Source organism: Monodon monoceros, unplaced genomic scaffold (assembly GCF_005190385.1).
Source record: "Monodon monoceros isolate NGI ecotype Baffin Bay Population unplaced genomic scaffold, NGI_Narwhal_1 Super_Scaffold_4, whole genome shotgun sequence".
NCBI classification, from domain to species: Eukaryota; Metazoa; Chordata; class Mammalia; order Artiodactyla; family Monodontidae; genus Monodon; species Monodon monoceros.
Window position 1 is genome coordinate 52,351,506 of NW_021703781.1, and position 21,191 is coordinate 52,372,696.

General features: G+C 48.6%; 2 protein-coding genes across 5 annotated transcripts in view; both read left to right on the plus strand.

Annotated features, from left to right (window-relative positions):
- Positions 1 to 21,191, plus strand: part of HOGA1 (4-hydroxy-2-oxoglutarate aldolase 1) — a 30,585-nt gene that overhangs the window by 1,753 nt on the left and 7,641 nt on the right. For 2 of the 4 annotated variants that reach the window (XR_003796977.1, XR_003796978.1), the window contains exons 2-7: positions 9,343 to 9,471; positions 9,680 to 9,807; positions 10,301 to 10,435; positions 10,694 to 10,790; positions 12,506 to 12,639; positions 18,323 to 18,591. Coding sequence is in view for 2 of the 4 variants with exons in the window: in XM_029244871.1 (XP_029100704.1) it covers positions 8,840 to 8,888; positions 9,343 to 9,471; positions 9,680 to 9,807; positions 10,301 to 10,435; positions 10,694 to 10,790; positions 12,506 to 12,639; positions 18,323 to 18,472 (822 nt within the window). In the remaining 2 variants the exon portion in view is untranslated. Of the gene's footprint in view, positions 1 to 6,750; positions 8,889 to 9,342; positions 9,472 to 9,679; positions 9,808 to 10,300; positions 10,436 to 10,693; positions 10,791 to 12,505; positions 12,640 to 18,322; positions 20,393 to 21,191 lie in introns of those variants that run through there. The other 2 variants (XM_029244871.1, XM_029244870.1) reach the window with 2 other exon arrangements.
- CUNH10orf62 (chromosome unknown C10orf62 homolog) lies at positions 1,507 to 8,496 on the plus strand. The gene has a single exon (XM_029244869.1). The coding sequence runs from the start codon at positions 2,076 to 2,078 to the stop codon at positions 3,123 to 3,125; it is 1,050 nt and encodes a 349-aa protein (XP_029100702.1). The 5' UTR covers positions 1,507 to 2,075; the 3' UTR covers positions 3,126 to 8,496.

Consider the following 21,191-nt stretch of genomic DNA (forward strand, 5'->3'; position numbering starts at 1 on the left):
GCTGGCATGACTGAGACCCCATTCGTATCTCAGTGCTGAGGCGATGTGAACCTTCCCTAGCGGCCAGTGAATGCCCTGTGGACGTCCACACTGAGCAGTGACACAAACTCTAAGTACATTTCTGCTGGGGCTCAGCTCATTGGAGCCTGAAGGTTTGGGCTGAGGCCCGGATCTCTTGAAGCAAAGTGAGAAGCTCCTTGAATCTCTAAACGAAGACTCTGCTTCACCTCCCGGCTTCAAGGACACCCTAGTGCAGGGGGTGGGGAGGGTAGACTTTGCATCCAGTGTCTGCCTGCGCCCCAGGCTCTTCTCTGGACCCTTCCTTCCCCCTCCCCCCAACTCACTGCTGCAGTGGGGACAGGGGTGCCTAGGAGCACAGGCTGCAGAGGGTTTGGCAGGCTGGCCATTGGTAAACTACGCAGGCACCAGCTCCCACCTCAGCTCTCTCTTACCCCCGCACATGGGGGGGGGGTCGGGGCACTGTGTAGAAGAGCCCAACACCCGGAGTTAGAAGACCTGTAGGAGTTCTAGTTCTGCTAGTTACGGCGACCTTGGAAAAATCACTGAACCTCTGATCCGGCTTCCTCATTTTAGAATGGCAACTGGGGCCACAGCATTCAACATAGTCCTCCCAAGGAACCCAAACCTGAGGTCCTGGCACAGATAACACCGGGCCATAGGGCCCAGTCACAGCTCCCAGGATGCAGCCAGGTTGCCTGGGAAGGGAACAATGAGCCACTCTAGCGCGAAAATCTATGTCTCTCTTGCTGGATCCTCACCCCCTTTTGCAGCCCAAACTCAGGGGCAGGGGAGGGAACCATCACGTATCACATTGCCAGGGCCTCCTGCAATGAGTTAAAGGTCCTCCAAAGAGGAGATGGGAACCTGCCCTTGATGAATTAGTGAAGAGTTAAGAGATTCTTCTGAAAGGCATTGCCTGAAACTGTGCAGCTCTATTTATTACTTACTTATTTTTTTTCAGCATAGTTAATTTGTACTAATTATTTGAATAAAGAGTATTCTTTTTAAATAAAACTTATAACCGAAGACCAGAGGGAAGGGTTTTTGCAGAAGGGCCATTGGTCCCTGAACTCACACCCACGAACAACCTCAGAGATGAACTTTGAATTGTTATTTCCAAATGAGGTTAGTGGATGACCCCAGAGTTACTCCAGCAGGATCAGGGAGGTGATGTTTCCCAGAAAACCTTAAGCTTCTGTCTTATTCCCTTATTATGAAGGGAAGACTATGGTTTCTCGTGATAAAGTATAATATTTTGTGTATATTAAAGCCATTAGTTCGTTAAATAAAATATTGTGTTTAAAATATCACAATTTTTATAACCCTATTTGGCATTGAAAAATGTGTCATATGCCTCTGGGAGTGGCCCAGGCCTGTTTCTGCCCTGAGAGGCCCTGGGTATAATTTGGGATTGACGGTCAGACTCTCAGTTGTCTGTACCCACAGAGAGCCTGGCCAGCTGGCCCACCCACTCATAACCTGAACTCTGCCCACTTACAGGGGAGTTGGGGGCAAATTCTGGGTTTGCAGGTGCATTAAGGCAAGAGGTAGCAGCCTCCATCCTGAAATGGCCCCAGGGATCTGGGACGGGCTGAAGTCTCCTGTCCTGTGTATTCTGCCTTCTCAGCCCACTGCTTGTCTTCCCCCCAATTGTGACCTCATGTTATTCCAGAATGAGCTCCTTTCTGGACCCCTTTGGCTTCCGGACCCTCTCTGTTATGGGGCTGGGGGCTGTAAGTGGGGATGGAATGCACTGAGCTGGCAGTGGGGCTCGGCCCTTCATAGAGGGAGACACTAGCCTTAGGCAGCCAGGAATGGATGCCAGCCCAGCCAAGGGGGTCTTTCAACCATGGCCAGCTTGACCCAGCAGCTTCTGCCCCTTGGGTGCCATCAGATGGGGAGGAAGAGAAACCAAAGACTGGAGGATAAGAAGGCCTGAGTTGCAGAATAGGTCATAAGCAGGAGGCAGAAGGGACTCAGAATTGGGGAAGCTACCCTTCCACTGACCTTGGGGACAGCTGTCAGGGTGGGAGAAGGGTCCCAGGCCTCAGCCCATGCCTGTCAGACTAGACATAAAGGATCCTGTGACCTCTCCCCGCCCCGCCCCTCAACCACCTTCCTCACAATGGGGTTCATTGCTGAGGTGGGAGGGGCAGCCTAGGGAGGGCACAGCGGGGGGCATGCCTGCCAGACAACCTCGGGGAGCCTGTCCTTTCAAGCATGAGCCATACCATCTGGGCTCCCCGACTCCCAGTGTGCTCTTAGCTCTGCCCGCCTGGCGTGGGGTCCTGGAGACCTTCTTGGAGCTCATCCAGCAACCATCACGCAGGGTGGTGCTGGGGACCGCCCTCTTACTCGGAGGTGGAGGCCTCATGTTGTGGATGCAGAGGAAGAGGAGAAGGAAGAAGGATTCTGAGACTGCACAAGACGAGCAGGAGCCACCAGAAAGCGACAAAGCAAGGAAGGAGAGCTGGATCAAATCGCACTTTAGCTGTTTTTCTGAAGAGAAGCTGGCTGCCGGCAGCAACCCCACCTGCAGCCACAGCGCCGGGGCCTGCAGCAGCGGTGCTGCTGCCCAGCCTGAGAGCGGCAGCGGGGAGGCCAGCACCACGATTCGTGTGGACACCTTCACCACGAGGCAAGGAGAAGAGGGCACTGCTCTTCACCGGGAGCCCTTGACCAGCAAGCAGAGGATGTCTGGGACCTCAGTGACCAAAGAGACCCACGAGGAGTCTGGGAAATCCTCGTCCACAGATGAGGCCACGTGGGCCGCCGTGGCTGCCTGTACCAAGGAGATTGACACCAAGGGGCAGCAGCTGGCTATCTCCATGTTGCAGCATGCCACGGCTTGCCAGAACTCAGGCCACCTGGAGTCCAAGGACATCAGCCAGGAGGAGCTGAAGGCCCTCGAGGAGGTGGAGATGAAGCTGAAAGGGAATTTCCTCACCCAGCAGGAAACCACCACAGCTGGTGCCAACCACACGCACACCTTCCATAGCCATTGCCACCATGGCCACCAGGGTTATCCAAGCCACCCGAGCCACCTGTGCCACAGCCTGCCGAACAGCAGCCACCAGGCCTACCAGCCCTTTAAAGCCACCTGACCACAGATGGAGATGCCCCTTCCCCCCACAGGGCTGGCACACAATCACAGGCATCCTATGTGGTCCGTATCTCCGATGGGGCAAACTATGTGGCCCAGATGCTGCTTAAATCCCTTCTTCGTCAGGCCCTCACAAGGGTCCTGGGCCCCTTGGATTCTGTGAGCAGGGTCTGCCACTGATGGCCCCTGACAGAGGGAGAGCTGGGGGGAATTGAAGCAGCTGAGACAGACTCGCAGGCCACGGAAGACCCACCGAGAGAAGATGCGCGAGACAGATCCCAGGAGCAGCTGAGAGCACCACGCTGATGCCAGCTGCCTGGAACTGAGCCAGTAAAGCCTTGTACACCCTCACTCTGGGTCTGAGGGCTTTGTGGCCAGCCCCAGGTCTGGGCGGGCCTCTGGGGAGAGGGTCCCTCCTCCCACAGTCCTCTTCATGTGGGCTGATTCGAGACTCCATAATTCGGCCTCCCGGGTCTCAGTTTCTGGGCGTGGGGAATCTCCAGGGGGCTCAACTGCCACCGACCTGCTGCTACCAAGGAAGGAGGGAGCAGCTGGGAGTTGGGAGGAGTGGGGAGAGACAGGCTTTGAGAAGCCAGGAAGTAAGCAGGGGTGGGATGTAGGTCACCCTGTGTACTACCGCCCTCTCCCTGCCCGCACTGGGATCCGTGTTGGTGCCTCCCCACTGCCTACCTTCAAGTTACTGTACCATATGCTCTCTTGTTCATGCTAGTCTTGCTGGGGCTGCCTCTGTTGCAGTACTGCTAAACCGTAGTGGGATTAGTACTACCAGTAGCTCTGCCCACCTTTTTTTGAGTGTTTAGTATATGCCATGTTCTGTGTTGTGTTACAGCACAGCCCCATGAGGAAGGTATTATGTTATCTCCATTTTGTAGGTGAGGCTCAGAGGTGTAATTTTCCTGAGACAGCCTAGACAGTAAGTGATGTTGCTGGGGTCAGAGCCCAGCTTGGCCTAACTCCAAAGCCCGTACCCCGAACCCCTGCCCTGTGCTGCCCCCGAGTCTGATGCCCACCATCCCCCAGTGGGCCTATCTCTCTTATACTTATCCCTGTCCTCTTCCCACATGTCCTGATACTCGCTGTACCCTCCGGCAAGCCTGGGACTCTCCTTGCCTCCTCTTCCTGAGTTTCACAAAGTCATTTCTGGAGCAAGCAGTGACCCCCAGTTAGGCAGTTAACGGGAGGCAGCTGTCATGAAACTTGAGAGGACTCAGCTACATGGCACTGTCTAACCTCCAGTGTCTCCTTTACATAGAACTTTCTTAGCATTTGCATCTACTATGGATTTACCAGTGGTTCCCAACCTGTGGGCCTCCAACTCCAGGAAGAAGGTGCCCAGAATCATTGCAAAGGATGGGTAAATCTATAAACACCCTAAATGTTGTCAACTGATTTTATGGAGCATAGTTGGGAGTATTTGAATATTTTTGACATTACTGATAAGTGACTTTATATAAATGTTGATGTGTGTGTGTGTGTGTGTGTGTGTGTGTGTGTGTGTGTGTGTGTATTTAAAGTACTTCATAATAGGGACTTCCCTGGCGGTCCAGTGGTTGAGACTCCACGCTTCCACTGCAGGGGGCGCAGGTAAGATCCCTGGTTGGGGAACTAGGATACCCCATGCCGCACAGCGCAGCCGAAAAAAAAAAGTACTTCATAATAAAAATCTTAGTTGGAAAAAAATGGGGTCAATCATACTGGAAAATGTTGGAAGCTGCTAATTAGATGGAAGGCGAGAGCAGTGAGGTTTGGCTTCTGAAGTGACTTAAAATGCATAAAATGCATGCATTTATCTGGAAGACCTTAAATCCCTTATTAAAAACTTATTACATAAAATTTCAGATTAGCTAATTATGACTTTGGAACCTTAACTTTTAAAAAGTTTCAAACTGGCAAAATTCAAATAAAGTGTGTAGTTAGCATTGTACCAATGTTAAGTCTTTGGTTCTGATCATTGTACTCTAGTTAGGTAAGATGTTGTCATTAGCGGGGGGCTGGGGGAGGGATGTATGGAAATGCCCTGTACCAGTTTTGCAACTTTCCTGTAAATTGGAAAGTAGTTCAAATTAAAAGTCAAAAAAGTTTTCAGGCAATTTAGTTGAGATGATATCAAAGTTTTATTACAGTCGTGCTGCAAGGAAAATAGCTTCTAAGCAGCCAACTGAAGTATATACTCTTGGAAAGGATATTTTTATAAGAAAAGAGAATGGTTAAATCATTGTTAGACTAGATAGAAAGAAGAGAAGTTAACAGTCACTAGACTCTTGTCTGAGAGTCCGCTGGGAGAGTGGCTGGTTTCCCAGACCAAGGCTTAATTCCATTAAAGCTCATTAGGAAATTGCTTAAGCATTTCATCAGGAACTTTCATGTCTTCCTAGTGGGAGGTTATGAATTACATCATGCAAAAATGTTCTGCCCTAGACCAGGTTTGGGACAATTTTTCTTTTATACAACAAATTATCAACGCACATGTCAACAGGCAGTGTGCTGGGTGTCACGAAGGAGGCCAAAATGAAGACACCATCTTTGATCTCGATGCTTCTAGACAAGGTAGGGCAAGTGCTGGGCAAGGACAAAATGCTATGGAGCACAAGGGAGAGGGGGATTAAGGAAAGGCTTCGTGGTTCTTGCAGCATTTGAGGGGCTGCAACTAGGGAGGTGTTCTGGGCAGAGAGAAAGGTACAGGAGCAAAGGTGTAGAGGCAGGATGATGGCAGTGTGTCTGGGGACTCTGATAGTAAGTTTGGCTGGAGGGGAACATTCAGAGATAGGCAAAAGGGAAGAGGAAAAGCCCGAAAAGTGACTCCAAAGCCTCAAGGCAAAGAGAACTTAAGAGACTGTCCCATCCAATTTCCTCATTTCACAGCAGAGGCCAGTTTGAGAAATTTTGTCAAGTCCCAACAGGTGGGGGTCGGGCAGATTGAAGGGTTCTGAGGACCTCTGTGCACTTTTGAGTAGGCAGCAGGGAAGGACAAGGAATAGGTAATGGAAGTTCAGAGGAGAGATGTCCAGTGAAGGCTTGATCCCAGGAAGACTTCTCGGAGGAGGTGGCAATGATGATGGGCCAAGGGGCGTAACACTGACTGGGGATGCTACTTACATAAAAGAGACTGTGATTCCTTTTGGCCACAGTAAATCACCCTGTTGCTTGTGTGTCCTCAGCCCCGACCTACTCCCCTCACCAAGGCTTTCTGGCTCCCCAGAGCAGCCAGAATAACCATGGGGGCAAGGGAGAGAAGCTTCTGAAATGAGTCTCTCTCCTCTTAGAGCTGGAGGGGGCCTGAGAGGTTCCTGAGTGCAGCCTCCCGTCCCACACCAGCCATCCTCCCCCTCCTCAGACTGAAAGTTGCCACCCTCCACCCTCCTGATTTAAGGCTTGAGCACTCCTCTGACTAATATAATGATTACAGCTAACATATTGAATGCCAGGTTCTAGCTATTCCAAGCACTTTACAAATAGTATCTCATTGAAACTTCACAAGTCTTGAAAAAGGGCACCAATATTACCCCCATTTTTCAGTTGGGGAAGCTGAGGTTTGGTTAAACCATTTGCCCAAGGGCTCAGAGCTGGCAAGGGGCCACACTGGGAGTTAAACCCGGGCTCTGACGACCCTACTGTGCTGCTCCCTGCTTCCCCACCGCCCACTTTCCTCACTCCCCACCCATCTGGAACCCTGGCCTTTTCCTCTCCTTTAGCCCCACCTCTACACCATGGTGGCACATTAGACCTGAAACTGGACATCTGGTCAAGGAGAAGGAGGGGGGTCTTGGCAGTATCAGTTCACAGACTTCAAAGTGCTTGCTTTCTCCTACATTTTCTCATTTGAGCCTTTAAGACAGCCCTATAAGGTAGGATTGAAGTGACTTTATTGTCATCCCAAAGAAAAGGAAATGGGGTCTCAGAGAGCGATGTGACTTGCCCAGTAGCCAGAGGGACTGGAGTCCAGCGCTTGCCTGACTCTATCACACTTCCTCTCCCCCAGCCTGGCATCTCTTCCTTCTTGGGAGTCAGGCCCAGGTCGGATGCTCCCTTAAATGAAATGAGGAGAAGCCACTAGGAGTCTTGAGCACAGGGGGAGCTCAAGACCCAGCTGTCCTGCTGTTTAGGCCAAGTCCAACTGTGGGGACTGGAGGCTTCTGGAATTGACCACCAGAATGAAAGGGGACTTGGGAGTGAGTGACTGTGTCTGGAGACATGTCTGAAGCAAGAAGCCCCCTTCAAGGGGGCTGGCAGGAAATGTTGCGGAGGCAGTGGCAAGAGCTTGTTCTCTAAATTCTTAGAGGGTGCTGGTCCAATCGTGGCTGGATTGGAGCCCTCTCTGGGGTTGGCAACTCTGCAAGTGGGGTGATGCACTGGGAAATCACTGTGGCCTTATGGAGCAAGACAGAAGGAGGCTCCCACCGTAGGCCCCTAGCCTGACACGGAGGAATTGATCCTGAGGAGGCAATGCAACAGAAGCCAAAATCTATTTGCCTCAAGATGTTCCCTGCGATGTTACCAAGGCAAAAACTGGGGGAAATATGCTAAGTATCCGGTGAGCTCTTCTGGCAACCCACTCAGTGGACTTTAACGGTAGAGCGAACAGCACAGAGGGAGATTTGTGGTGTAAAGTTGTCTCCCCATCACACTGTGTCCCCTTAAGGATGACTCATAGGAACAATCTCTCTTTGTCCCAGTGCCAGGAAACTCTGTGTTTCTCCAGGACAGCTGCTTTGCTTTATCTTGATTTCTACATATCTGTCAGCTGACCACGTTTCCCTTTTAGCTTTGACTGTCGGGAAGCTCCAAGTCAAATTTCTGGCCCATCAGAACTGTATGGCAGGGATTTTGTATACCAACATTCCCCCTGGCTTTCTTTTCTTTCCTTCCTCCCAAACGGTCTTCTATTTATTAATAATCTTCGTTTATTGTACGCTGTATTTAAGAAAAAAATTTTTGAAATGGAATGGAGAGGAGAAAGAATAGGAAAGAGAAAGTAAAACGAAAAAAGCTGAGAGGAAAATGGTTTAACATTCCGTTTAGATTCAGCTGAAAAGCATCAATTCTACTGGTCTCTCATGGATATAAAAGGGTTGACACCTTTAACTGGTAAAGTTAGAAATCTCACAGATGATGGTTAAAAAAGGAAAATGCAAAATAAAATAATGAGATGTAGGCTTCCCTGGTGGCGCAGTGGTTGGGAGTCCACCGGCCGATGCAGGGGATGCAGGTTCGTGCCCCGGTCCGGGAGGATCCCACGTGCCGCAGAGCGGCTGGGCCCGTGAGCCATGGCCGCTGAGCCTGCACGTCCGGAACCTGTGCTCGGCGGCGGGAGAGGCCACAGCAGTGAGAGGCCCGCGTAACGCAAAAAAAAATAAAAATAAAAAAATAATGAGACATCATTTTCCACCCAGAAAATTGGCAAAAATTAGTTCTGACAATACTCAGTATTGGTGTGGATGAGCACTAACAGTTTTTTCTATGTGCTGCTGGGGTATGAACTGGCTAATTAGAATTTTGGCACGTGAAGATGCATTTCCATGCGACTCAGCCTTTACACGCCTAAGTATCTAAACTGAGAGAAACTTTTAAACGTGTTTGTTTCAGCATTGTCTGTAATAGCAAAATTAGGATGTATTCTAAATGTCATCGAAGGGAGAATGAAAAGTAAATTGTGGTCTAACTTCACAAGAGAATACTATACAGCAATGAAAGTGAATGAATCAGAGCTCCCTGTACTGCTGTGGCCAAGGTGCAAAGCACAATGGTGAGCAAAAACGGCAAACTGCAGTATGTTATGTAAGTGTGATTCCATTTCTATAATGTTTTAAATGGCAAAACCCATCTTATAGATTGTTTATGGGTCCAGATGTATGTTTTAAGGGTATAAAGACATGAATGGGAACAATAACCACTTGAGACACGCCAGAGATGAGGAAGAGGACGGTGACGGGGTGGGGGGCAAGTGTCGTGGGTGCTGGGTACACCGATGTGGATTCTATTATTAACTATTCTTTTTGGCATGCCTAAAATATCTCATTAAAACAAAGAAAAATAGTGTGAACACTGTCACGGCAACTGGGTAGCACGCTCTGCCTGCATCAGGACTGGGAAGGAAATGTGTGATAAACTGTGGTGTCGGGGAGGTAGGAGCCTGGGTGAGCATAAGTCCAACATCCGCTTTTTCACAAGCACGTGGGAAGGTGTTGCCTCTCTTGCAGGCTTCGTGGTCCAAGGCTCCAACGGCGAGTTCCCCTTCCTGACCAGCAGTGAGCGCCTGGAGGTGGTGAGCCGCGTGCGCCAGGCCCTGCCCAGGGACAAGCTCCTGCTAGCCGGCTCAGGCTGCGAGTGTGAGGCCTTAATGCCCCGGCCCTGGCGGTAGCTGCTGGGGGCGGGGGCGGGGGCGGGCTCCCTGACCCGGGGCTGGGTCCGGTCTAGCGCTTGCTCTGTCTCTTCTGCTCTGCGCCCCTTGCTTGCCCCAGGGTCCTAGCCCAGTCCTCTGCCTCCTGCCCTCGCCCACCGCGGCCTGTAGGGAAGACTTCCTCCTTCCTCCTGCAGCCACTCAGGCCACGGTGGAGATGACGGTGAGCATGGCCCAGGTCGGGGCTGACGCCGCCATGGTGGTGACTCCTTGCTATTATCACGGCCGCATGAACAGCGCCGCCCTCATTCACCACTACACCAAGGTGGGTGTGAGGGGTGGGTGTGGGCTTGAGGTCTGGGGCCAAGAGGAAGCTGGGTGAGGCAGAGATACTGCTTGGGGAGGGGAGGGGAGATGAGAGAAGCTGGGAGCAGAGTGGTGAGCCTACTTCCCATGAATGGCAGCTTTGGGAAAGGGGAGGGATGCCACCAGGTACCAGCTGTGTGACAGTGGGTGACTGACCTAACCAAGCTGTATTGCTGTTTCCTCCCCTCCCAAACGGGAGGAATAATGGAATCTTCCTCCAGGGTGGTTGTGAGGACTAAATTCAATCAAAACATAAAGGACTTAGAACTGTGCCTGGCACACAGAATGCACTCCTAAGTGTTAGCCAGGACTAGTGCTTGCAATCAGGGTGCATAGCACTGTGACTTTTAGCCCAGCAGGTGGGCCAGTCCAGGTAGCCCTGCAGAGACCCAAGCCTGGACTGCCTCAGGCCTGGGGCAGCTGCCCTCTCCTCTCTTCTCTGTGCCCCTCAGGTTGCTGACCTGTCTCCAATTCCTGTGGTGCTCTACAGTGTCCCAGCCAACACGGGGCTGGACCTGCCTGTGGATGCGGTGGTCACGCTTTCCCAGCACCCGAATATCGTGGGCATCAAGGACAGCGGTGGTGATGTGAGTGGCAGCAGCTCTCGGCTGGGGCGCCCTCCTCCTCTTCTCTTTTGCTACCAACTTCCGGGCAGCTCTGGGACCCGCTTCAGTCCTGGGCTCCTGTGTGGGTTCCCTCTGTCCTGTGGGCTCTCTGGGGCTCATCTGAACTTTGAGGCATCTCTCTGGGACCTGGGCTCTCATTCTCCCACACTTGCCCAGCCCCCATCCAGGCTGGTGGCAGAGCTTGTGGGCCCAGCTCTCACACCAGGTTTGCCGTTACAGGTGACCAGGATCGGGCTGATTGTTCACAAGACCAGGAGGCAGGATTTCCAGGTGTTGGCTGGATCGGCTGGCTTCCTGCTGGCCAGCTATGCCGTGGGTAGGCCTCTCTCTGCTCTCACACTGTGATGCGTGACCAAGATATACGCAGGCAGCTGGGTTCTGCTGGGAGAGATGGTGAGGGCCAGGACTGGGTGTAGAGGGGGCCTTTGCCAGCCTGCCTGCTCAGAAACCTCAGAGGTCTGGCACACTGCTTACTTATCTGAATAGTGGGTGCTTGTGGGTGACCTTGTTGGGCAGAGGAGGGTGGCCGAGTACAATCCCTGGCCTGTAGGGGGGATGCCTACAGTTTGCTCGAAGTCCCAAGCTCCCTGCTTAGGTGACAAACTTAGCTCCTTTAATCTCACCTTGTAAATCATTCTCTGAGGGAAGAGGCCTTGGGGCCCTTCCCACTAGTCTGGGAGTGCATTTTCCTCTCTCCGTGGGTCCAGGCCAGAATGAATTGTCAGGCCTGCGGGGTTGGTCTGGGGATCTTCAGCTGTCTGATCAGACTCTGTTCCAGTCCAGGATCCTAGGAATGTCACCATTAGACCCACTGCTCTTATCTGCTTGGGGTCAAGGTCCTTGGGTTCAGACTGGATTTGAGCCATGGAGCGGAGGGAAGCATCTGCTCCCTTCAGCTAAAGCCCCAGTGAGTGTAGATTTGAGTTACTTTTCCAACGATGCAGGGGAAAATGCTGGTTCCTATTCTCTCTTGTCTCTGCAGACTTTGACTTGTAGTATAGGTCCTGTGTAGCTCCCCTCTGCCTTGTCACAGTCTCTAAAGGGGAGAGTAGAAGGGACCCATTTATGCTTCATTCCTGAGAGTGTGGCAGATGGAAATATCACAGGCTCTGGAAGTTGGGGATCTGAGCTGGAATCCGAGCTCTGCCATTTATTCACTGAGAACCAACAGGGCAAAGTACATGACCTTTCTGGGCCTAGTTTCTACTCTGCAAAGCAGGGAGGTGTTATGAGGGTTAGAGAGCATTGGCCCTATGTCTGCCATAGTGCTCAGCACATAGTAGGTTTTCAATAAATGGCATCTATATTAGCTCATTCGAGCTATATTAGCATTAGGTTGAAATGCCTACTCTCTCTCCAGTCTTGAGGCCACTCTGCTTTGAGTCACCCCCAACTAGCTTTGGAATCACACTCACAGGCTGGCAGAAGTGGCAGGAACCTCTGAGATCACAGCCAGCCCGTTTTCATTGCCCACATGAGAACAAAGAGAACCGGAGAGGGTTGATAACTTGTCCAAGTTCATGCAGCCAGTGGGAGGAAATGCCGGGTCTCCTGCCTCTGTCTAGTGCTCTTTCCCCTCCCCTAACCTCTCCCTCACTGCTGTCCCAGGCTGAATTCACTGCGGGGAATAAAATTTCAGTAGAGCAAAGGCTTCCCATCCACTCCATCCCCTTCCAGGGCTGATGAGTCAGGGGGCTATTGGAGGATCGTGGAGGTGTCAACTGGCAGGTGGGACTCTACTCTGCAGGGGGTGGGGGGTGGAGGGAGGGGTGTGCAGGGAAGGAACTGTCCTTGAGTTAGCCTTCAGGCTCTGCTCCCTGCCCCTCAGCCTGTGGGAGTCTATTTTGAATATGCTGGAAATGTTCTCTCTGGAAATCTGTGAACTCACAGAGCATGTCTCAGATATGGCTAACCAGTGGCCTAGAAATGCACAGCCTGTCTGCCCAGAACAAAGAGGTGCTGGGAACCAGGATTTGGAATTCTCTACAGGCAGAGGCTCTGGCTGGTATTCTGCATCTTACTCTGTGGCAGGAGCTGTAGGGGGCGTGTGTGCCCTGGCCAATGTCCTGGGGGCTCAGGTGTGCCAGCTGGAGCGACTCTGCCTCACAGGGCAATGGGAAGATGCCCAGAAGCTGCAGCACCGCCTCATCGAGCCAAACACTGCGGTGAGTTCCCAGCCAATGGACCCAGAGTGGGGGTGGTCTGTGTCCTCATTGGAACAGGAGCCAGTGCTGGCACAGGGGTCCCCACTTGGTCTCTTCCCTTTCAGAAAGTCCTTTTAGAGAACATCCCAGTGTGGGAACACTTTGTGCCTCCCCAGAAAATCTTGACTTCAGGAACAAAGTCGAACCACATTGGTTCTCAAACTTACGTATGCATTAGAATTCATTTAGGGAGCTGTTAAAATTCTACTCCTTTAGGCTCAGGAACAGTCATTGAGACAAGCATCCTGGGTGATTGTGACATCAGGAATCCTGGAACCTTACTTAGAGATGCCCTGCCTAAAGAGAGGGAAACATGGGCCTTTATGTCAGCTTTATAAGGGGCCAGATCCTGAAAAATAGAATGATTGAGAGTAATAAAGGAGTGGAAAGGCTGGAGGTATTCAGAGCGCAGCTTTCCCAGGAAAGTCCTGTCTTCAAATAATCCATTCTGTAGTCAGACTGTGTACCCCAACTCTGCTGGGCAAGTCAAGGAGAAGAGGCAAGATGGAATGCTTGTCAATTGCAGGCAGTGCTGTGCTGAGCCACATTGGAGTCTGAGGCATAAAGAAAAACGTGTGTCCCTGGAGACATGTTTTTATTCATATTTTAAATTAAACTTTTAATTTTAGGATTATTGTAGATTCACGTGAAATTATAAGAAACAATACAGGGAGATCCCAAGTACCCATTACCCTGTTTCCCCCAATGGTAACATCTTAAAAAGCTATAGCATGAAATTACAGCCAGGATTTTGACATGTATACAGTCAAGATACAGAATATTTCCAGCACTATGAGGATCCCTCGTGTTATCCTTTTAGAGCCACACCTACTCACCTCCTGCCCCCACCCCCTCCTTAACCCCTGGCATCACAAATATGTTCATTTTTATAATTTTATCAGTTCAAGACTGTTATATAAATGGAATCAGATAGCCTATAACCTTTTTATTTCCTCTATGAACAAATCTTTTTAGTCTGTAACCTTTTGAGATTTGCTTTTTTCACTCAGCATAATTTTCTGGAGATTCATTCAGGCACATGTAAGCAATAGTTCCTTTTTATTGCTGCATAGTAGTTCATGGTGTGGCCATAAACAGCTTGTTTAACCATTCTCTTGGTGAAGGAAAGCTGGTTGTAAAGCTGCTGTATACATTTACGAACAGGTTTTTGTGTGACCATAAATTTTCATTTTTCTGGGATAAATACACAATTGGTGGGTCGTATGTTGTTTGCAAGTTTAGTGTTTTAAGAAACTGTTTTCCATAGTGAGTGTACCATATTGTATTTACATCAGTGTAAATGTATGCATGACCCAGTTTCTCTGCATCCTCACCAGCATTTGGTGTTGTGACTTTTTTTTTTTTTTTTTGCCATTCTGATAGGCATGTTGTGACATCTCGTGGTTTTAATTTACATTTTTCTGATGGCTAATGCTATTGAACATCTTGTCATGTATTTATTTGCCATCTATATATCCTCTTAGATGAAATGTCTGTTTATGTCTCTTGCCCATTTTCCAACTGGATTTTTTTTTTTTTAACTGTTGAGTTTTGGAAGTTCTTTATACCTTCTAGATACTAGTCCTTTGTCAAAAATGTGGTTTGCAAAGATTTTCTCCCAGTCTGTAGCTAGTCTCATCATTCTCTTAACAGATCTTTTACAGAGCAAAAGTTTTTAATCTTGAGGAAGTCTAATTTATCAATATTTTCTTTTATGTTTATGCTTTTGATGCAAGTCTAAGAACTCTTTGCCTAGCACTAGATTGTAAAGTTTTTCTATTTTTTTCCTAAAAGTTTTATATTTTACAAGCCTGTGACCCATTTTGAGTTAATTTTTGTAAAACGTATGAGACTTAGATCAAGGTTCATTTTTTTTTCTGTTCTTTTTTGGCCTGTAGATATCCACTTGCTCCAGCACCATCTGCTGAAAAGATGGATCTTTCCTTTACTGAATTACTTTTGCACTTTTGTCAAAAATCAGTTGGGTGTATTTGTGTAGGTCTATTTCTGGATTCTCTATTCTCTCCATTGATCTATCCCTCTGCAGTACCATACAGACTTGATTATTGTAGGTGTGTAATAAATCTTAAAATCAGATTTTAAGATTTTAAGCTAGACTGATTCCTCCCACTTTGTTCTTTTTTTCCCCAAAAAATTGTTTTAACTAATCTAAATCCTTTGTCTTTCCATATAAATTTTAGAAAAATATTGTGTATGTCTATGAATACTTGCTGAAATTTTGATAGGAATTGTGTTAAACCTGTACACCCATTTGGGAACAATTGACATTTTTATTGTGTTGTCTTCAAATCCTTGAATATGGTTATGTCTCCATTTATGTAGACCTTCGTTGATTTATTTCATCAGCACTTTGCAGTTTTTGGCAAACCAGTCCTATACAAGTTTTGAGATATTTACACCCAAGTGGCTCATATTTTTTGAGTGATTATAAATGATATTGTATTTTTAATTTCATTATTCATATGTTCATTGCTAGTATGTATAGAAACACAGTTGATTTTTGCTTCTTTATGTTGTATCATATGACTTTGATGAACTCACTAATGGGTTCTATGAGATTTTTTTCTATATTCCTTGGGATTTTCTACATAGACAATCATATCATCTACAAATAGGGGATGTTTTATTTCTTTCTTTCTGATCTACATACCTTTTATTTCCTTTCTTGCCTTATTGCACTGGCTAGAACTTCCTGCACTATGTTGAATAAGAGTAGGGAGAGTGGACATCCTTGCCTTGTTTCTGATCTTAAAGAAAAGCATTCAGCCTTTCACCGTTAAGTGCAATGTTAGCTATAGGTTTCTGTAGATGCTGTTTTTCAAGTTGAGGAAGTTCTCCCTCATTCTAGTTTTCAGAGAGTATTTAAAAATCATGAATGGGTGTTTAATTTTTGTCAAATTTTTTCTGCATTGATTGATTTGATCATGTGATTTTTTTTCCTCTTTAGCCTGTTAATATGGTAAGTTACATTAATAATTTTCAAATATTGAACCAGACTTATATCCCTGGGATAAACCCCACTTGCACATGGTGTATAACTTTTTATATATTGCCAAATTCCATTTGTTAATATTTTATTAAGGGTTTTTCCTGCCTATATTCATGAGCGATATTGGTATGTAGTCCTTTTTCTTTCTTCCTTCCTTCCTCCCTGCCACCCCTTCCTTTCTTTCTTTCTTTCTTTCTTTCTTTCTTTCTTTCTTTCTTTCTTTCCTATCTTTGTCTGATTTTGGTATCAGGGTAAAAATAGCTTCATTAATTGATTGGGAAGTGTTCTCTCCTCTTCTGTTTTCTGGAAGAGGCTGTGAGAATTGGTGTTAAGTCTTCTTTAAACATTAAAAAACAATTCTCCATTGAAACCATATGGGCCTGGAGATTTCTTTTTTGGGAGTTTAGAAATAATAATGGCTCCACACTAGGCCTCTACGGATACCTCCCTAGCTGGAAGGGGTAGAAGTGCCTTCTTACTGCTACTTGTGTGGCCTCCACTGACATCTTTTTTTTTTTTTTTTTTGCGGTACGTGGGCCTCTCACCGTTGTGGCCTCTCCCGTTGCGGAGCACAGGCTCCGGACGCACAGGCTCAGCAGCCATGGCTCACGGGCCTAGCCACTCCGCGGCATGTGGGATCTTCCCAGACCAGGGCACGAACCCGTGTCCCCTGCATCAGCAGGCGGACTCTCAACCACTGCGCCACCAGGGAAGCCCTTGCATTTTTTTTTTTTAATATTGCATTAAATATTTGTCTTGTGACTGAGTTTTGCCTCTGAGGCAATAGTCCCAGACGGAGCTTGGCAATGTTTTCTTTGGGAAAGTGGTGGGCGGGCTCTAGATTTCCCTCACAGCTTATATCTTTACCTCAAAAGGACAGATAAACTCAGATTTAGAGAAAGGACAGCTGAGGAGGCAAGCACGAGTTTCCCTGGATGTGAAGGTTCTCCTGGGATAGGACGGGCTACAGATAGGGTGTAAGAATTGCAGAAATGAGGGCCTTGCAGCTGAGCCCCATCAGGGCCCAGGCTGTACTATACATTCTGACATTCCACTGGGGCGGGACCTCTGCTCTCCCACTCCCATCTGCTTGTGAGAGAGAAGGTCCCAGAACCTGCAGACCACCCGGATAGGAAGAGGAGTTTCCAGGCCGCTTGAGGTCTGGCCTAAATAGTGGCATTTTTCTCATCCAATTCTTGTGACATGGCGTAGATGTTGTTACCTCCTAATTTGATAGACGAAGCAGCTTGGGCTGTCCTTTGGGAAGAGAGGATACTTGCTGCCTTCCTAGCCCTTGGCATGCCATCCTGCCTTACCCTTCACTCTGCGCCCCGTCCTGTGCCAACTCTGGGCACACACTCAGGAATGTCTGGAACACCTTTCTGCTGCCCGGGCTCTAGGCTCAGCCACCCCAAGAGCAGCTTGATGTCACCTTATTGCCCTGCCCTGCTCGAACACAGTGTGTGTCCACCGCCCTCCCACCCAGCCGGCCTCCTGCCCAGGCTATATTTAGGATTTTCCCTGTTTTTTACCTCCAAAGTGTTCAACCCTTTCTCAGCATCTGAAGAGGGGCAAATCAGAGATCTTCAGACCCTTATGTTGAAGAAAGCTTTCCTCTAGGTACTTCTTGTTTCCATCGTCTTTCCCACCCTAGTCAGGTTTTGGGTGAAATGCTCAGGTTATTAGAACATGATGGGGGCCAGGTCTGGGAGGAGGCTTGCTAAAGTCTACTGGCCTCTAGTGGTGAATAGTTATTAGCCAGTCATTCATCAGTGGTTCCCAGCCTCTCTACCCCAAACAACCTCTTTTATTAGTTTTACCCTTCATGAAGCCCATATTTCTAAGATTTTATTTCCCTCAAAATGAAACTTTATTAAGTAATAATTACTTTCTTAGTTTTTAGGTAGTCAAAGATTAATCTAACACTTCCCATCAGCATGAAACAACCCGTTGCTATGCTAAACACAAAGAAACTTGATTCTTCATTTTCTGTAAAACTCCATGCATGATTTTAAATTAGATCTCCCACTACAATGGAAAAGACTTTAGAGATCGTGTTATCCGGCCCCCTCGTGTTTTAGGCAAGTGAACTTGCTCAGAGATAAGTTAATGATACAAGGTTACAGAGTGAAACTTCTTCGGACAAGGATGCATTGTTTTCCCTGTGAGAGCATTTGGAGTTGGGGTCAGGGAGGAGCTATGGGTGCATGGGGGGGGACCCTGCTGCGGGGGCAGTAGAGGTCTGGGCTGTTCAGACTCTCCACTCCTGGTGTGCCCTGAGTCAGGTTCCAGGGAACTGGGCTGCAGACCAGTGAGTCTCTACCGCCCAGACCCACAGCGCTGCTGCCTTCTCCCATCCCAGTTTGAGGACCGAATGCCACTCTCCTCCCCGATGGGGCGGATTTCTCTCCTAAAACCAAAGCAGGTGCCTTCCTTCATTCTAGGTTTTGGCATTGTGTTCTCTACTGCCGACCTGCCTTCTGGTGACCTACCCTGGGTGTCCTAGATTTGGTAGTTAGTATACTGGGAGGGAAGGGTGGGAACCCTAACTTTCTGCAAGTGACACATGTCTGGGTCCCAGATGTGTGTGTGCAGGGGACTCCCCAGTCTTTTCTAACAGGCCCTGCTCCTCAGGTGACCCAGCGCTTCGGGATCCCGGGGCTGAAGAAAACCATGGACTGGTTTGGCTACTACGGAGGCCCCTGCCGCGCCCCCTTGCGGGAGCTGAGCGCTCCCCAGGAGGAGGCACTGCGCCTGGATTTCACCAGCAACGGCTGGCTCTGAGCGTGAGGACGGGACGGCCGGACCGCGCCCATCCCAGCTTCTTGCCTTGCGGTAGCAGCCTGAAGAGGAACGCGGGGGGACGAGGGTTCAAGGCCCCTCTTCTTACTTCAGTCATCCAGGTAGCCTCTCTCCAGGCGCTGCCATGCATGCTTGTTTCCTGTTCTCCCGGCCCCATGACCTCTCGCATTTGTATCCTGAACTCTGGGTCTCTAGAGACCTTCAGTCTGGGAAGGAGCAATGACTTACTTGTCTCTCTACTGTGCTTTTCTATCCCCTGAGACACGTGAACCAGGAGCCAGAGGGGAAAGTCACGGGGGCAGTTGGGCACAGAAAGGCCATGTTTTACTGAAAGGAAGACTGCTTAGACTTGGGGGTACAAACCTGAGTCCAGCACAGTGCAGCAGGAAGCCAGGGTGACTCCTGAGAAGCCAGGTTCTGACTCCTTCCAGGGGAAGCAATATGTTGGGAAACCTGATCAGAAAGGTGTCACTGGTCTTTCAAAGACACCCCCCCCCCCCGCAAGCTGCATTCTAATCCTTTCCTAAATCTATTTTGATTGATCTCATATTGTCTCTAGCCTTGATCCCAACCATCACGTGCACCAGTGAGACAGCCCAGTGGCTTGCCAGAACTGGTAAATAATGACACCTGGTGGATAAATGTTCCATTCTAGAAGGCTATTCTAGCCAACCCAGGTCTGAAACATTAGGAAAGGGGACTTGGCCTGAGATAGGACCATCCTCTTGCCTATACACACTCTGCTTTTATTGTTAGGAAAAATTACTTTGTTACTGCAATAAAGTTGAATAAGTTAAATTAGTGTGGCTATGTACAGATTAACACTCCACTGCTATGCAGAGCTTAGGTTTCCAGCCCAGATATCAAGAACCTTCCCAGAGGCAATTTAGTTCCCAAGGTCTGTGTTTTCCCAGCTCTGAGAGAGGCCCTAAGAATACTGAGCAAACATAACCATTAGATTATTGGAGGCCTAGGGGAAAAGTTATTGACGTTTTAAATGGTAGAGGTAAGAGGCAAATAGGTTCAAGTGAGATATTTAGAAACACTTAGCACATTCATTTAAAAGGCTGCTTTCTCTAAAATGTTCAACCTTGGGAATTCCCTGGCGGTCCAGTGGTAGCAATCCGTGCTCTCACTTCCGAGGGCCTGTGTTCAATCCCTGGTCAGGGAATTAAGGTCCCACAAGCAACGCGGCAAAAAAAAAAAAAAAAAAAAGTTTAACCTTATTCAGTGATATCTGACTAGTGGCAGAAAACCTGAGATGAATTTTTTAAAAACTACTCTCGTAATAAATAAATAAATAAATAAAAACTACTCTCGTTTAAAAGAAAGGTAAACAGATCCTTGTTTAGGGCAAGGGCTAAAGGAGAGAATATAAAAGGTATCAAATCTTCAGCAGAAACTGGGCATCTGGTTGGCACTGAAGCTTGGGGCTTAGCACCTGGGCTCTTCTCACAGGCAACTTCTGGAAGATCTGGGCTCAGAGGAGAATCAGGTTTAGGGATGGGGCAAAAAGTTAGGGCTAAGGAGGCAGCCTAGTATACTGGTGAAGAGCTCAGTCTCTGGGATTTCCATTCTTGGATTTGCACCTTAGTGTCTGCAAGACCTTAGAAAACTATTTAACTGCCCTGAACCTCATCTGTAATACAGGGATAATAATGCTACCTTCCTCTCAGGGCTTATAAGATCATGCAAGTGAATGGGTTAGCATGGAAGGTGAATGTTCAGAGAAAGACTTGCCTGAGGTAACCCAACAGGTGTGACAATAAATGGTCTCAGGACTTGGGCACCCTGACGTTCAAGGTGATGAGGAATTCAGTGGAAAGTGCTTTGGAGTCAAAAAGTCCCAGATACAAATCCCACCAAGCTCTGCCACTTACTAGTTTGGGCAACCTGAGCCTGCCTGGCTTTTTTTTTTTTTTTTTTTTGCGCCACACGGGCCTCTCTCTCACTGCTGTGGCCTCTCCCGTTGCGGAGCACAGGCTCCGGACACGCAGGCTCAGCGGCCATGGCTCACAGGCCCAGCCGCTCCGCGGCATGTGGGATCTTCCCGCACCGGGGCACGAACCCGTGTCCCCTGCATCGGCAGGCGGACTCTCAACCACTGCGCCACCAGGGAAGCCCTGCCTGGCTTTTTTGTGTGTGTGTTTTTATAATGTTCCTACCTTGCAGAATTAGATGATATTATGTAGTAAAGTGTGCAGTGTCAGTTTCAAGCCCCCATCTATAATTAACTTTTAGAAGTAGCAAATGGGTCAATATTCATAAGGGTGTACAGCAAGAGAGTCAAGAAAACTAAGTATAGGCAGTTCTGGTGATTTGTTTATTCCTCATAAACACTTGTTTCTACAGTACAATTCAGAGAATAAATAGAGGCACACGGCTCTAATTTCCACCACAATCTGCTGTTGAGGAGACATTCAGTGTGAGGATAAGGGGCTGAGGGGGGGCATGTTTGGGTCACAGGGTAACTGGAGGCCTCTGTGATGAACTGTGCAGGGATCCAGTCGATCAAGATCTGATCCCTAGGCCTGATGGCCAAGGCTCATGGTGGAAGAGTTACAGTGAACCAAATGCTCTTTTAGTTCACTGCCATCCCAAGATGGGTCCAATTCTACCTGAACCCCAAGGGATTGAGGTGGGTCTGACCTACTGGTCCACTGGGAAGAAGCTGTGTCAGCCCAAGCCATCCTTAAGGATT